Source organism: Limanda limanda, chromosome 13 (assembly GCF_963576545.1).
Source record: "Limanda limanda chromosome 13, fLimLim1.1, whole genome shotgun sequence".
Classification (NCBI taxonomy): domain Eukaryota; kingdom Metazoa; phylum Chordata; class Actinopteri; order Pleuronectiformes; family Pleuronectidae; genus Limanda; species Limanda limanda.
This window is the reverse complement of record NC_083648.1, coordinates 4728795-4741077: the sequence shown is the minus strand read 5'-3', so window position 1 is coordinate 4741077 and position 12283 is coordinate 4728795. Positions and strand designations below refer to the sequence as shown.

Genomic DNA, 12283 nt, shown 5'->3' with positions numbered 1-12283 from the left:
TTTTTCGATCGAGGTTTTGCTACAGTTTCGTTTTCGGGAGGACAAGATGGCGGCAGTGGACGCGGGACATGGGGGGGGGGGGGTGGTCAACACACAAACAGCATAAAAAAAACCCTTAAAACTCGAAATCGGATCACACGTTGTGATATCCATGGACTCCCGGGCCGACAGACTGACAGACACTGTGAACACTGACGACAGGAGGTCTCTCTCGAGTCCTGAAAACCAAACACGGGAAATAAGAGACGCAGAAAGAAAAAAACAAGGAAACATTCCTCATACAAATATTTGCAGTTAAGGTTAGTGTTCATCGCAACGTCATCATGGTTATTTTTGTCATCATTTTGTTGTTTTTCCCCCAGATACTGATATTTTTGTCTCGTACGTAATAAAAAACAGGCAGGCGTTTATTTTTTTTGAAGAGTATATACGTCACTGTAATGCAGTAACAGATACAGGAGAGAGAGGGAGATGTAGGGAGAGAGAGAGAGAGAGAGACGGAGGGGAGAGAGAGAGAGGACAGAGAGTGTATTTACAGCACACCAAACATTTTCTGTCAAGTAAAAAGAATGCTATATACTTCTATATATATATTTATATATATTTATATATGTATACTGGAGCCCCTTGGCTTTGTAGCGCAGGGTGGGAATGCTAGTTTTGCATGATTGTTTGCATGTTGCTGCGTTGATGGGGGGGTGGTTGGGGGGGTTGGGGGGGGTCTTCGGCACAGAAAGAGGTTTGATGGTGTCAAAAGATGAAACTGAGAGAGAGGGGGGTGGGGTGGGGGTGGGTGTCTGTCAGTGATGATTCACGTGGATCTCTTGGATGTTGACGGAGGGATTCTGACTCGTCGGGCGGACAAAAGAAAGAAAGATGTGAAGGACTGAGCTGGTTTGGAAGTCGAGGGGAGAAGTGAAGTATCAGGACGGGTTGGGGGGGGCCGGGTGGGGCGGTTTGGGGGGGGGGAATGGTGCCGGAATGTGAGTTACGATTCTGCCTTTTATCGAGTTAGAAATAGATGCGATGCGTGTGTAAAAATGTCGTAATTCAGACGTGTTAGTAGGAAGCTCGCGTTCTGAGGATCTCTGCGAGCGCTCGAGTCCGTGAGAACCGACTCGCGTGTGTGTCTGTGTGTGTGTCTGTGTGTGTGTGTGTGAGTGTGTAACCTCAAGTTTGTCCGTATGTCAAGTGCAAAATCTCACTTCCCTGTATCAATGCAAAGAGGGTCGTACCAAGTCGAAGCTCAACTCATCGCTTTACGCTGCCAAAACAAAATGGAGGTTTTTCTCCCCCCCCTTCACTCCTCCCCATCCCCACTCCCACACGTCCTCCTCCAACTTCTCCACCTCCTCCTCCTGCCGCTTCCTTTTCCTCCGCTGCTCCCTCCTCGGTCTAGATGAAGTACTCCTTCTTGTCCTCGGCTCCGGAGGTGCCGCCCTCCGCGTTGATGATGGCCGTGTCGGCGTCAGGGGCGTCGTCCGAGCCCTTGGCTTCGTGGGTCAGGTACGTCCCTGTGGAAGGAAAGAGAGGGAGAGAGTGAGAGAGGGAGCGAGGGAGGGAGGGAGGGAGGGAGGGAGAGGATGGGTTTGCTGAGTCAGCAGAAGTCAAACACCGGCTCTGACAGAAGACAGAGTCCCGGTGGTTATGTCTAAATCATCGTTTTTAATGAATTAAGACCCTTTTTCATTTGATATGTTTTCTTTAGTTTGGGTGAACACTCGGAGACAAACTCCTGACAACACATAATTCAAAGGTCAAAGGGTCAGACTCTACATAACAGCTGATTCCATCCCAGAAGCTTTTCCTGCAGCTCTCAGCGACACAAGTTACGTTTTTTATCAACCTGGAGAATTGAATCACTTTGATAAACGGATGTTGTACATAAATGATAAAGCGAATGTTGGTCCCAGTTCAGCGTCTTAGCAAAAACTCTGTCGCTGCCTCGACCAGGAAGAGGAGAAAGTCATCAATCGGGCGTCTGTGACTTTGACCAGTCAAGGAATGACCACAGAAGAAATATACATCCGATGCCAGAGGCCATCTCTGAACAAAGGTTTACGACCTATTACCCCGAAGTCTGACAAATATGAACGCCTGTTATTACGTGCCCGCCCCCCCCGACTCAGACAAACATCCATTTGTTGGTGAAGACCCTGAGACGTCATCGAAAGAACCCGAAAGATAGAAAGTATAATTCAGGGTTAGACTGTTTTCTCAAACTACCTTTAAAGGGTGATTGAATCAAGGATATATCTATTTGTTCTAGGATATAAGTGCATATTATCTTTATCTGTTGCTTTGTGATAAATAAATCTTAATTTATTCTTATTCTTGTTGTCCTCTGTTGAAACACAGGCAGGCATCAGACAGCGAGGAGCTTCATCTCAGCCGCACGCCTCCGAACAGACGCCTCAACCAACCAGAGGGGGGCGCCAGCACAGCAACATGATCCCTAACAGACCTGGCACCATGTTCAATATTCAATATTCTGACCCAGCTGGAGGCACCGGCGCCGGGGAGCGAATCTGGCAAACTTTGGTGCTGGTGGCGGTGGGTAATGTGCTATCAAGTGCGCCACCTGGGGGCCAAAACATGTCGATATTACCATTTAAATTTCCCCTGCTGGACTGGAGACATTTGAATGTGCTTTGTTCCTGTTTGTTTATATTCCAAAAGCGATTTTTTGAGAAGTGAGTGAGAGAGAGACGGAGCAGAGCACCGGAGCTGATGTGAGGACGGAGGCAATTAAGTCTCTTCCACATCACTCTGAATTCCACATTTGATCATTTAATTGAAAATACGCAGCAGAGACGTTGCTTGTGTCAGGAAATCTAATCTCGCAGGAAGTTGTGTGACCCAAAATGTATTAAGAGGCAATGAATAAACATTCCCTTCACTCACTCTCTTATTCTGCTTTGAGGGTAAAACAAGTGAAGCTTGTGCTTTGAATACATATTTCGCCATTTGCATTTCTGTGTATACATATGTATGTTTGTTAAGTGTGAGATCCTATCTTGGTTGGTATGTATCCATATTTATGCAAGTGTATCTCCATGTGTTGTCATGCATGCATGTGTCTGTGAGCAGGTGACCTTTGTGTCTGATGAGGTATCTGCCGAGGACGATGAGGAGGCAGAGCAGGATGAAGACGATAACAGCCACCACCCCTCCGATCACAGCGTGGTCCACCCCCGAGGAGGTCAACATGGCTGTGGGGTCTTGAGAAGGAGAAGAGAGGAGGAGAGGAGTTGAGGAGAGGAGGAGGAGAGGAGAGGAAAGGGTGGAAGGGGAAAGTTGTGATTAAGAAAAGGACGTGGAAGTAATGCAAGAGAGATGGACAGAATGGATGAGGATGAAACAGAGAAGTCAGCGAGAGAAAAGGAGGAGGAGACCGTGAGAAATAGGCAGAAAGAGGGAAAAAGACACGGAGATTGAGGGAAAAGTGGAGACGGATGATGAAAGGCAGCAGAAATAGAGAAAGAGAGAGAGTGAGAGAGAATAATGGGGAGAGTGAGGAGAAAGAAACAGAGAAAAGGGAAGCACAGAACTCTTGTCAGTACATTATAACCCAGGCACAGATGCAAAGCTTCAGAACACAGAGACAAGGATGTGAGGAAAAACCAGGCGAAAGAAAAGAGGCAGACGTGTCACCCTCCGCCCCCCCGCCCATTAAAACTGATCCGTGACTCACACGCAGCTCGATGCTCAGGTTCAACCCGCCCACTCCCAGAGACGTGTGGGGACAAACTCTGATGATGGTGGGTGAAATCCTTACTGCTAATTCAGGCCGGGGTCATTTCCATATGTTTGCACTTTAACTGAATTATTATTATGCTGTTCTGGGGATTAAAAGACTTGTAGTTTGAGGTGGGATCACCGACCAGGGGGAGCAGGCAGCTGCACTTATACCCCCAGACCACCAGGAGTCCCTAGACCTCCAGGACCCCCAAAGCACCTGATTCAATCTTTATAATAATATAATAAAGATTAAAGACAAATGATCTGCTATTTAAACAAGCAGAAAATGTTTAACCCATGTTAAAAATTTGAAAATGTGCTTTATCTTGATTAAAAATATATTCAAAACTCTTATTAATTACTTATTTACTAAAATTACCAGGAATTGTATTAATCATATCCTTTAGAAATATACAAGTTTCATTATCTGGATGATAATGTATTATTTCAATTCCCAAATATAAAACGTTTTCTTTTACTTCTATCTTTTTTGAGATTCAGGATTTTCACCCACCCACAGATATTAGATCATTTCAGACCCTCTGGCTTCTGGCCCCTCGGAGAATAACATTTTCTACATCATTTGTTTCGCCTGACTTTTCCTAACGGATCAAACGTTGGGTGTCAATTTAAAATCACAGAGAAAGACACAACTCAAAAGCAGTACTTTTTTTTTTTTTATAGAGAAATGGATAAAAAAGGGAAACTGAACAAAGAGGCTGATTTGGTGAATGTTGGAGGGGGTGAAACCGATGAAGAGGACGAGGATTCAACCAGTCAGAGGAAGAAGAAAACTTAGCTTATCGACCCGGTCAGAGCACAGGAGTGAGAGATCAGAGGCACAGCAAACAATACACAACCAGATAGGCAGAGGAAAGACTGAAAGTGAGGAGGAGAGGAAGAGGAAGAGGAAGAGGAAGAGGAAGAGGAAGAGGAAGAGGAAGAGGAAGAGGAAGGGAACACGACCGACCGGGACGCCGACAGGTGGAGGAACAAGTCACGTGTCAGCCAGTTAGAGAAGTGAAGGGGCATGACAACAACCAACCAGAGGCCAGCCACATCCAGAGAACAGGGAGAAGAGGGGAGGGTGGTGGAGGTGTGGAGTGACACACACACACACGGACACACACACACACACGCTCTCTGGCTGGCCGGTGTGGAGGTGAGAGGGGCATGCTGACGAGGCGAGACTGAGAATGAGCCCATAAATCCTGCTGTCAGCATCAAAGAAAAGCAGACAAGAGCCGAGAACACCTCCAAGCCTGGCCCCTCCCCCCTCCCCGGTGCTAACACACACACACACACACACACACACACACACACACACACACACACACACACACACACACACACACACACACACACACACACATAGAGAAACATGCAGTGGAAGTGAAACTCTGTGTAAATGACTTGTACCACTTAAGGGGTCATGCTAGTGTGTGCATGACTTTGTGAGATGGATGTGAGTGTGTGGTGTGAATACTGTGAATGTGTCACATGTGAGGGAGTGTGTGTGTGTGTGTGTGTGTGTGTGTGTGTGTGTGTGTGTGTGTGTGTCAGTGTGTTTTGAGCTCATCTGGGCATGTATGGGCAACAACAAAGAATTACGTGGGCAGGAATATGAAATATTCATCCCTCTGCTCTGAAGTTCAAAGGGTCCCTAGACTATTTTTTACCAGAGTAAGAGATGGAGAAAAAACAGACAGAAGACAGACAGACAGACAGACAGACAGACAGACAGACAGACAGACAGACAGACAGACAGACAGACAGACAGACAGACAGACAGACAGACAGACAGACAGACAGACAGACAGACAGACAGACAGACAGACAGACAGACAGACAGACAGTCAGACAGACAGACAGACAGACAGACAGACAGACAGACAGACAGACAGACAGACAGACAGACAGACAGACAGACAGACAGACAGACAGACAGACAGACAGACAGACAGACAGACAGACAGACAGACAGACAGACAGACAGACAGACAGACAGACAGACAGACAGACAGACAGACAGACAGACAGACAGACAGACAGACAGACAGACAGACAGACAGACAGACAGACAGACAGACAGACAGACAGACAGACAGACAGACAGACAGACAGACAGACAGACAGACAGACAGACAGACAGACAGACAGACAGACAGACAGACAGACAGACAGACAGACAGACAGACAGACAGACAGACAGACAGACAGACAGACAGACAGACAGACAGACAGACAGGTGGAAGGAAAGTTAGAACCACAGGAAGTCAGAACCACAGGTGACTGGTGGAAACGTTATACCTGGGATGTTGTCTGCAGCATCTTCTCAAGTGGATGAGTAGATGAGTGGATGTTTTGATGGATGGATGGATGGATGAATGGATGGATGAATGGATGGATGAATGGATGGATGGATGTGTGTTGGGGGGTTTGGATGGTTAGGTATCATTAACAGGAGGAGGTGGGAAACAAGAAAGAAAAACATTTAACAGTTGTGACACATTTTTCCACTTGTTCCTTCATCATGTGTCTCGACAATTTTTGTGAGTCAGTCGTTGTGGCTTTGTGTGTGTGTATTTGTGTGTGTGTGTGTGTTAAACAAACGGCTGCACATTCACAGTTTGTGTATTGAGCGACAGAAAGAAGCAGAAGAACTAACGTGAACCGTGTTTGCTTTTCCGCTCCATGACTAAGCTCCTCATAAACTCCCTTGTTTGCAAGTGTGTGTCCAAGTGTGTAACTCAGATGGTTTTACCTGTGAAAGTGAAAACTCCACTCAGCTGGACGGAAACTGGGAGAGTAGGGGAGGAGGGGGCGGAGGAGGAGGCGGAGGAGGAGGAGGAGGAGGAGGAGGCGGAAGAGGGAGTGGCAGTGGATGGAGCGATGCTTGCAGAGGAGAGAGGAGGCGTGGCCGGGGAGGATGATGGAGAGAATGGCAGGTCGGGAAAGAGGGCGTTTGAGAGAGCGGTGGTGGAGGAATCGGAGATGGTGGTCAACCCGTCGGCCTCCGAGGGGTCGGGAGTGGGAGAGGGGGAGGGAGAGGGGGAGGAGGTGGAGGCGGAAGTGGATTCAGAGCTGGAGGAAGATAAGACTTCGGTGGGGGAGGAGGTAGGAGGGGAAGAGGTAGATATCGGAGGGGAAGACGTAGATATCGGAGAGTCAGTGGGGGGGGAGGTAGTGTCCGGGTGGTCTGGGTCCGAGAGATCTTGGGAGGAGGAGCGAGCAAAGCAAAGCGCCAAAAAAAGGCGGCGAGGATCGAAACGAGCGGGACACGGGAGCGTTAGCACGGGGAGAGAGAGAAGCGCACGGGCGAGCGAAAGCGGTTGGATGGTGAGCGGTGGCGGTTGTGGTTGTGGTTGTGGCGGCGCGGAAGGATGAGAAAAAACAAAAAAACAACAAGAAGAAAAACAGGAGGAAAAGAAAGAAAAATGTAAATCAGAAGAGAAGAAAAGATGGAGGAAAGTACAAGCATAGCCACAAGAAGAAATCAAAAATAGAAAACGTGATGAAGAAACGTAAAAAAAAAGAAGACAATCCCAACCCTGTCACATTTCTCTTGGAACCCATCCCTCTCTTCTTCATGTCCTTATTCCCACCACACATTCCTTTCCTTCCCTCCTTTCACTCCTTCTCGTTACCTTGCACCAGGAGCGTGTACTCCCCCTGGCTGCTGCCGATGCCGTTGTCAGCTTGGCAGAGGTAGACGCCGTTATCTGATTTGTTGAGCATCTCGAACTGTAGGAGAGCGCCGTCGGCTTTGGCCAGCGAGGGGAGCTCGCCATCCTTCTTCTCCCAGATGAAGGAGAGGGGCCTGAGAGAGAGGAGGGAGAGAGAGAGAGAGAGAGAGAGAGAGAGAGAGAGAGAGAGAGAGAGCGTTGAGTTGAACTGTACATGCTCGGCACATTTTGCATAAGAAAAAATCAAAAGAGAGGTGAAGTGATGAGAGGAGAAGAAGAAGCGGTGACGGGAGCTGCAGGAGAAAGAGAAGAGATGAAGTCATCAAGAGGAGAGAAAAGGGAAAAGGATGCCGGGAGGAACGAGGGATGAAAAGATAAAAGCAGGGGATGAGGGGCGTTTAGAGATGGAATAATGAGGAAAAATGATGGAGAGAAGGATTGAGTTGGGAGGAGTGCAGCAGCTCTGGGAAGAAAACAGCTTAATGGAGATGGAGGAAGGAGAAGAAGAAGAAGATCAGAATTTCAAATCAGCCTGCGTCAAAAAAAATCCATTCTGCATAACAGATTGTGTATGAGAGCGATAGCGAGACGTGCGCCTTGATAAAAGAATCAATTATGTAAATGCTCGAGTCCTTAAGCTCTGTACAGTAATTACAATGATGGGAAGTCTGAGCCGAGGACAAACCTGAATGTGTCGGACTGATTTATCTCTCTGTAAAATCTGGAAGAATAAAAAACCAGGCAATCTGTGACCTCTCAACCGGAGCCGGTGGAGTGTCTGTCCAGGAGCTGAACCCCAAAACTCTTAGACACGGATATTTATAAAGTGTAGTCGGGTGATTCCGAGAGCCAAAACCTACAAGAACTCTAAGTTATGGCTGGAGGGCAAAAACTCTCAAACTGAGTGAGAGCTAATCGTCTGCTCCCTGGACACCTGCTGCTGAGCAAACACTGTGGACTCTCTGTGAAGATCCAGGTTCTGAAAGATTTGGAGAACAGAAAACCTCACTGTGCTTATAAAGAGCATCTCTGGGGTGAGACCAAATGAAAGGGTTACAAATAAATATTAGTGCCGTCAAACGATTAAAATATTTAATCGCAATAAATCGCCAATTTGTATCTATTCTAAATGTCCCTTCATTTATTTTTTTTCCATTATTTTACTTTCGTTTTAATGCTCTTATCAACAGGGGAAAAGTGGATTGGCTTGCTTTATGCCAATGTTTTATTTTATTGAAAAACAACATTGCCAAACAGGGCGGTACAAAGTAAAATTATAAAGTGCACATTTCAGGTAAACAAGGACTCAGCCTATAGTGCAGTTAAACCATGGCTTAATATTTTATTTTTTTCAAGTTTGCTGTGAACATAGCAGTCAGGCCTCTTATTTCAGAAACAATGAACCGTAACAGTTAGGTTACCAATAACAGGTAAGCCTACTACTTCTTTGCTTTCAGCCAGCTACTCAAACAGACAAGCAACAAACTAACAAACAAACAAAATACACAGGCAAGTGTCGACCTACTTTGAAATAAATTTAACACAGAACTTGGTAGGGCTATTTGAGTCCTCCCCATATTTGTGGAAAATGTATGAAATAAGAAGTACCCTATTTTGAAATAAATAAAAACATATAGCTGCAGCCTGATAGTGTAACGGACTGGGTTTATGTTTATGTTTGGTTTTGACGTATGTTCAGTAAAACACTGTGTTGAATATGTATAATAAATATCTAATAAATATGTAAGGAAGTATTTCTCTGGTCATGTTTTGTCTTCATCCTCTCGTTTACCTCCGATAAAACGCATCCGGCGCCAAATGTGGGTTCATGTGCAATTAACTGATCAATTACCTTCACGTTCACAGGCCATAACTTGTGTGGTGTTATTAAACATAATGCTCAGAAGTCAATCTGTGTTATACAGCGAGTAGTTTAAGTGCAGAGCATTACCATCATGCTTCTCCTCGTGGTTTAGTCCTGCACGCTTAGGTGGAAACTTTTCAATTAGCGCGCACGCATCGGTAAACACCGCACAGAAGTCATGATACGCTTGGAGACATTCTTTATTGCAATTATGGGAACGCTGGTGCAATATATTCCTCCTTCCTCGCAGCTGTAATCATTAGCATGAGGAAAGAATGAGCTTTTGGGTGTTTGCGCTCAATTATTAATATAAAAATGTGTTAAATTATGCTAGTATCTAAATCTGAGTAATTCAACACTTAGTAACACATCCAACACGAACTGTCAGACCAGTGTTTTTACGGTTGAGGGATGAATCTGCTGTTTTTATTTTGTTCTTATTTTTCACCAAATCAAAACGCCCACATTTCTCTCTCGTTTATTTCCCAGTCTGTTGCACTCAGTCCCATTGGTTTCTATAGGAAATACATATATTAAAATAAGAAGACGACATATTCTGCTCATATTAAACACGTGTAATTTAAATGAGTCTTATTACTTGAAGCTTTAATGTTGAGAAAACATGGTTTCTATAGGAAATACATATATTAAAATAAGAAGACGACATATTCTGCTCATATTAAACACGTGTAATTTAAATGAGTCTTATTACTTGAAGCTTTAATGTTGAGAAAACACATCACTTTCCTCCAGCTGTCGATTGCTGAAGCTCCTCTTTTCAGCCTGTGGTTTGAGCGCCTGTCTCTTTAAGGCCCCGCCCCCTCCCTTTAACTTTGCTTTGATTGGCCAGCTGACCCATTGTGTTGTGATTGGTCAACCACTCCCAGTGGCGAAGTTACCACAGATTTAACTTTGCAGAACTGTTACATTCACAAACTAGAAAGTCTCCCAGTGGAGCTCCAGCCTCCGACGAGACCCAACAGCCCCCAGCATGAAATCACATTTTAATTATAGATGCAGATTTTTTTATATGGATCTGCACTGAATCGCACACACTCATAAATATCAGATCCCCTTGACATTGCAGATTTTTCTTTCATCTAGATCAGATCTAGATTCATTCTCTGCAGGAATTTAGCGAAAACGTCAAATAAGCCTGCGTGTCTCAATGTTACAAACAGTAAATAAAAATCCCCTGATCCCGATCTGCACTAAAAGTTAATGTGCACGTGATCCATGAAGTAGTTTATTGCATAATCCTTCAAACTAACAGACAAACAAACTAACCCAGATGAAAACATGGCCTCCTTGACGGAAACAACAACAAATAGCCCGACTAAATATCAGGACTAAAACCGCCACAAGACCAGCTTCTTCCCGGCTGCAGTTGGTGTTATCAACAAGGCCCGGGACCCCCCCCCACCTGACCCCACACCTCAAGGATGTGTTAAATTAACACATATTATATTATATTATATTATACTGCATTATATTGCATATTGCAATTTGACACTGTTCACTGTTTTGCTTTTTTGCATTTTGAATTTCACTTTTTACTTCACTTTTTATACTTTTATATATTTTTATATAGACATGTTTATGTCTAAATAAATGCTACCTTGTATAAATATTTGAAAAAGTGAGTAAATAAGAAGTAAATAGTGAGTAAATATATATCGTTTTTTTATTATTATTATTGTTTTTCTTATGTTTGGTGTATTTATTGTGTTTTTATGTTTCTATGTTCATTGTATGCACCAATAACCAGAGCAAATTCCAGGGAGGTGTAAATCTACTTGGCAATAAATACCTTCTGATTCTGATTCTGATTCTTCTTCTTGCTGAACGCAAAGTTAAAGAAAGTCAAACCCAACTCTTCCCCCAAGTTTAAATTAAATCCAGTTCAGTAGTTCTTTGTATTTCCCCCGAACAAACAGACAAACCAATAAAACCGTGACCTTTGTAGTAGAGGTAAAACAAATCTAAAACACTAGCGTGAGAGAAATGCTGATATGACATCCTGTCTCAATCAAACATTGTCTCTAATCGATATCTGAACATTGAGTTTCCAGCACCGTGTTGGTTTGTCTCAGCTCCATTATCTCTTCCCTCTCATCAGCGTGCTTTCCAGACGCAGCAGACAGTTACCCACCCGAGTGCAATGATGTGGCCCACTGATGTGTTTTTAATAGTTTTTTTTGGACAACACCGAAGCTCCGCGGCGGCACAGAGGAATAAAGCTAATCAGGCTCCGGCTGCAGAGGCGATCCTGGTTAGCGGCTTTAATTCACTGTTGCCTTTTTCCAGGGATTTCCTTTGACAGTGAGAGACGTGCAGAACATATCCAGCTATACCCTTCAGCGGGTCGCAGATTATCCTAATCCCGCTGAATGTCACCTGCTGCTTTTCTATCCGTGGCCGTGACCTTGCACACTTAGAGGAGCTTGCACGCAATCAGTCCAAGTTATGCAAGGTCTTCTAGTTGCAGGCGCGTCAAGAGAACAGACTTAGGGAGTTTAACTTGGTTAAGTGAGTTCAAGAGAGGAAATGAGATATGATGGCGAGCGCTCCCCCGACGGCCTGATTGAATAATGGGAAATATAATAGAATGTGGAGCACAAACCCCTTTCTCCTCTAGTGGAGAGCTCCCTCCATCAGGCGTCAAGGAAACACCGATCGCAATGTGATACCATAAGTTAGTGTTCTGAACCAGACAGGATGTGACCATAAAGAGGAGAGGAGGGGAGAGGAGGGGGGGGGGAGGAGGAGAGGAGAGAAAACTAAAGGACAGGAAGTACAAGGAAAAGAAACGAGATGAGATAAAAGAGGAGAGGACAGGACACAGGAGACAAGACGTGAGAAGAGAAAAGGAAACGTCAGGAAAAGGAAAGGAGACGACAGAAGAGATGAGAGGAGAGAAGAAGAGGGGAGAGAAGAGAAGAGAAGAGAAGAGAAGAGAAGAGAAGAGAAGAGAAGAGAAGAGAAGAGAAGA

The 12283-nt window shown here is 44.9% G+C and overlaps 1 protein-coding gene across 1 annotated transcript in view; it reads right to left on the bottom strand.

The window, feature by feature from the left end:
* Positions 1-1395: 1395 nt before the first annotated feature.
* Positions 1396-12283, bottom strand: part of cadm3 (cell adhesion molecule 3) — a 93437-nt gene continuing 82549 nt past the window's right edge. Inside the window, exons 7-10 of the mRNA XM_061084835.1 lie at positions 7389-7561; positions 6052-6072; positions 3096-3221; positions 1396-1514 (exon numbers count right to left, since the gene is read on the bottom strand). Coding sequence (XP_060940818.1) covers positions 1396-1514; positions 3096-3221; positions 6052-6072; positions 7389-7561 — 439 coding nt within the window. The remainder of the gene's footprint in view (positions 1515-3095; positions 3222-6051; positions 6073-7388; positions 7562-12283) is intronic.